The sequence below is a fragment of the Montipora capricornis genome, chromosome 7 (assembly GCF_036669925.1).
Source record: "Montipora capricornis isolate CH-2021 chromosome 7, ASM3666992v2, whole genome shotgun sequence".
Classification (NCBI taxonomy): Eukaryota; Metazoa; Cnidaria; class Anthozoa; order Scleractinia; family Acroporidae; genus Montipora; species Montipora capricornis.
In genome coordinates this window covers 18677015-18682014 of record NC_090889.1, presented here as the reverse complement: position 1 = coordinate 18682014, position 5000 = coordinate 18677015, and the positions used below count along the sequence as shown (strand labels likewise).

The 5000-nt window shown below is 36.1% G+C and overlaps 1 protein-coding gene across 1 annotated transcript in view; it reads left to right on the top strand.

The window, feature by feature from the left end:
• LOC138056357 (uncharacterized) overlaps positions 1-5000 on the top strand; it is a 168545-nt gene that overhangs the window by 13913 nt on the left and 149632 nt on the right. Inside the window, 3 exon segments of the mRNA XM_068902140.1 lie at positions 2341-2427; positions 2952-3061; positions 3792-3911. Coding sequence (XP_068758241.1) covers positions 2341-2427; positions 2952-3061; positions 3792-3911 — 317 coding nt within the window.

Genomic DNA, 5000 nt, shown 5'->3' with positions numbered 1-5000 from the left:
TACTCCCAGCATTAAATTTGCCAACACTCATTTATATAAATGTTACCCCCAGCATTACGCCGGTACCCATTTATACACCTGGGTGGAGATAGGTACTGTGAGCATAAACTGTCTTGCTCAAGAACACAACACAATGTCCTGGGCCAGGGCTCGAACCCAGACTGCTGGATCCAGAGGTGAGCGCACTTCAACTCATAACACAGGAAACTACAGAAGAAACCTCAAACAACATCAGTGGTACGAAAGAGGAAAATCATGAGGACAATATCACTGTATTGCATCAACCCTTTGTAGCATTTTGGTTTCTTGCTGGAGAGGAATGCGTGGTTGATTTTTTTTCTGTTCCTTTGCTGGCACAAAGGCATGATGATCAGTGCATTTTCAACTGTGTTGAATAAAGATTGCAGATTCAATGCGGCTTTCAGGACTTCAGAAAACAAGTAAAGTATTATTTTAAAGCTTGATTTCATTGAAACTACCTTTGATAAAATAGCTACAAAGCCGTTAGCAAAAATAACATTCAAATTATGTTTTAGCATGAATAATTAATTTACAATAACTGTATAATTTCTTGCACATTGATTGGCTCATTTTTATCCTTAATAAGAGTACAGATGGATAAATTTTTGATTTATGCAAGCTTGATTTTTGCAAGCTTCCAAGTTCAATTTTTAACTGTCAAACTGTCAACTTTTTAACCAATGGTTTCTATTTTGGCATCAACAAGCCTGATATGCTGCCGAACTGTACCAGAAAGGTACGATTAGGTATTTGCCATACCCAAATTCAGCCCAGAATTTAGCGTAGTGAGTATGATATCGTGGGATATCAGGTCAGTGACTTGATTGTGTAGGACATCAGGACAGTAGAGTTGGCTTCTCATTGGCTAATTACAAATCTGGGTACGGTAATCATTCTTAGAGTAATTTCAGTAGAGTTATGACTTAGAGTTAGAGTTAACGACTTCCAAAATCTTGGACTGCCAAAACCCTGAATTCAGGATTTTGGAAGTGCAAAATCTTGAATCCAAAATCTCGAATTCAAGATTTTGGCCGTCCAAAATCCTGAATTCAGGATTTTGGCAGTCCAAAATCCTGAATTAAGGATTTTGGCAGTCCAAATCCCTGAATCAAGGCTTTTGGCAGTCCAAAATCTTGAATTCAGGATTTTGGCCGTCCAAAATCTTGAATTCAGGATTTTGGCAGTCCAAAATCCTGAATTCAGGATTTTGGCAGTCCAAAATCTTGAAATCAGGATTTTGGCAGTCCAAAATCCTGAATTAAGGATTTTGGCAGTCCAAAATCTTGAATTCAGAATTTTGGCAGTCCAAAATATTGAATTCAGGATTTTGGCAGTCCAAAATCGAGAATTCAGGATTTTGGAAACTTCACTTTAACTCTACTTTACTTTACTTTACTTTACTTCTACGACGTAACTCTATGAAAGTAACTCTGAGAATAGCTGTCCCTCGTTCTTATCACTTTGATTTTACTTTTCAAAACACTGATTTTCTTCCTATTGGTTTTAATTTATTGTGAGATTTCATGACAGTTTATTCACTGGCTTTTTCACAGGATTTTTTAAGCATATTTTCAGCAAAATGTCTTCACAGGTTATTTCACAGGTTTATTCACAGGTTTTAAAAGTGAATTTTCTTCCTATTAAAATTCACAGGTTTTTTCACAGGTTCTAAATTTTGTGATTTTTGTACAAAATTTAGCCCTTGCAAAATTCACAGGTTTTTTCACAGGGTGTTTCTGTGTCAGATGATATTTCATAGGTTTTTCACAGGTTCTCATCCAATAGTGTAATGAGGCTACTGAGGATGATTAGCATTCAGACAAAAGAATAATTTCTTGGCCATCATTTATGAATATGGCCTAATAATTATCCCAATTTATTAGTTAATTTGCCGCAGTAGTCTGCCTTTACAGTAAGGACACTTGAACCATGAACACTTGACATTTTTGTGTACATTGCTTTCTTCGACGACGAAGAAATAAAGGCTCTTCTTATGATGTATAGTGTTACATGTATAGCATTTTGGAAGTGTAAAAACCTTAAATACTCTTGTCAAAAGGGCGAGCCCACATTCTATAGTCACTAAAAAAAATGTACAAACAAATATCAAGTGTTCATGGTTCGAGTGTCCTCACTGTAATAGTTGGATAAACTTCCAGCTGTCCACAGCCAGTAGATTTAGACGACCTATTTTTGCTATTATTTCTTGATTGTTAGTATCATTTTATAATATTGTTGTTACCATTGTTGTTGTTGTTGTCATAAAAATGCAATCAGTTTAATGAGTGTTGTTGTTGATTAATTACCTTTCTCTTCTAGTGACCTATAATTCCAGATTCAGGCAGTTTGTGTTTCTTGACTCCAGAGGCATTACAAGTTGGTCCTATGAAAGTGTTTACAACACAGGTGATTACGGGATTGATCGCCGATAGCATTCTCTATTTTTTATATCTTATTCCTTTTTCAATTTCTGTCATGTTGACTTATAAATATTATTATTAATTGGAGATTTCAGTCAGAAGTGAAATGCTTCCAAGGTTGGATCTAGTTGGGTAATAGCTGTTAAGGAATGAAGATGAACAGCTGTTATTCAAGAATGCATTGGGCCTCAGGCCTCAGTCAATGTTCAAAAGTTGGAAAATGCTATCCACCAGAAAAATCACTAACTGTTGGATAGTACAATTTGCTTTGCTATGACTTATCCACTGGACAGCGATTTATCCAGCAGATAATGCTATCCATCGTTTGAACAACTGAGGACTGTCAAAGTAAAAAGTTAACTCATTTCACTCAGTCCTTGACCACGGAACTATATAAATTTTTATTACATGTATTGCCTCTATGCATGCCTGAGTGCACACATTGTTTTATGTAATAGCTAACAGGCATAAGATTTTTAATTTACACAATTTGTTTTTATTGTTTTTAAGTGACGAGGCATCTCAATTATCCATCTTACCAGTTCAATGTTCTACGCCTTATCATATTCTCAAGGAAATTCAATGTCTATTTTGCATTGTCAAAGGAATATGCATTGAAGGTAAACCATGAAGAGATGTCCTGTCTGCAAACTGCAATAATTTATTATTGATGTACTGTAATATAATGTTTCATCTATTATTCATAGTTGCATACTGTACTTACTTAACTGACCACTCCCCATGGGGGCAATGAAGAATAGAATAGAACAGATGTCATTCCATGATGAATGAGCAGCATCCCTAGGCCACTCAAGCGTTCCTCGTGCATTGTAAAATGGTTCCACAATTTGAGGTGCCTCAGAGCTGAAAAAGAGCATTCGCCAACTATAATCTCTCCAGGTTTCCCTAAGCTTCTTTAAGCAAGGAGGTTTGAGCGAGATAAACACATGGAAAACTATAGGGAAATGTTAACAGACTATTGCTTCCTTTTTGTTTCTGTTTCATAAAGACAAGTGAATCAGTTGTGAAAAGTTTCAAAGGCAATATCAGTAAAGTTCAGATTATCTGCCCAACGTCACCCCCAGAACTAGTATCTACAAAAGTTTGCACACGTTTCTTTACCCCTTAACTCATACTCCGTCAATCTTTTATTTCCTGCAGATCGTGACCACTATGACTGCAGTTTCTATTTAAGATCTGCTTTACACCTTTTTAGTCTGCAATTCCTTCACAAACATTACTTTTTTTTATCCCACATATTTTAACCCTCTTTTTAAATTGAAATTCATTTTCCATTTTACGTGTAATTTGCAACCTTAAGTGTTCTTATTTCAAAATGTCCTTTTGCAGGTCTTTAACCTGAATTTTCACGAGGTGTTTTCGGTATCAGCTGACATGCATTCTGTGCTGTGTATGGTCTTTAATCATGTGAAAGATGAGCTTATTACAGGGGGAACTGGCGGGATGAAGGTGAACTTACAGTAGTTTGAGTTTGGACAAATCTGAATCACAGGAAAATTAATAGTGAACTTTATTTAAGTGTTAAGTGTTCAGTGGGCCTAGCCTGGGGCCACATTAAATTGGGGACCCTGAACATTGAAATCATAGGTTGGTTTTTGAGGAGAGGGGAAAACGGGAATATCCGGAGAACAACCTCTCGGAGCAGAGTAGAGAACCAACAAACTCAACCCACATATGACACCACACTATTGGATGAGAACCTGTGAAAAACCCGTGAAAAACCTGTGAAATATCATCTGACACAGAAACACCCTGTGAAAAAACCTGTGAATTTTGCAGGGGCTAAATTTTGCAGAAAAATCACAAAATTTAGAACCTGTGAAAAAACCTGTGAATTTTAAGACCTGTGAAAAAACATATGAAAAAACATGTGATCAAAATAGGAAGAAAATTCACTTTTAAAACCTGTGAATAAACCTGTGAAATAACCTGTGAAGAAATTTTGCTGAAAATATGCTAAAAAAACCTGTGAAAAAACCTGTGAATAAACTGTCATGAAATCTCACAATAAAACCAATAGGAAGAAAATCAGTGTTTTGAAAAGTAAAATCAAAGTGATAAGAACGAGGGACAGCTATTCTTAGAATTACTTTGAAATTCATAGAGTTATGTCGTAGAAGTAAAGTAAAGTAAAGTAGAGTTAGAGTGAAGTTTCCAAAATCCTGAATTCACGATTTTGGACTGCCAAACTCCTGAATTCAAGATTTTGGACTGCCAAACTCCTAAATTCAAGATTTTGGACTGCCAAAATCCTAAATTATTCAGGATTTTGGACTGCCAAAATCCTTAATTCAGGATTTTGGACTGCCAAAATCCTTAATTCAGGATTTTGGATTGCGAAAATCCTGAATTCAAGATTTTGGACGGCCAAAATCCTGAATTCAGACTGTCGGATTTTGGACTGCTTGTCGGAAGCCATTTCAGCAAAATCTCTTAGATGAAATGGCATCACAAAAATGAGGCCTGGCTACTGAATACTGTACAAAACGGTGGTACGATGTCACGTTTTGGACTTCTTTGAAGACGAATTAAAACCTG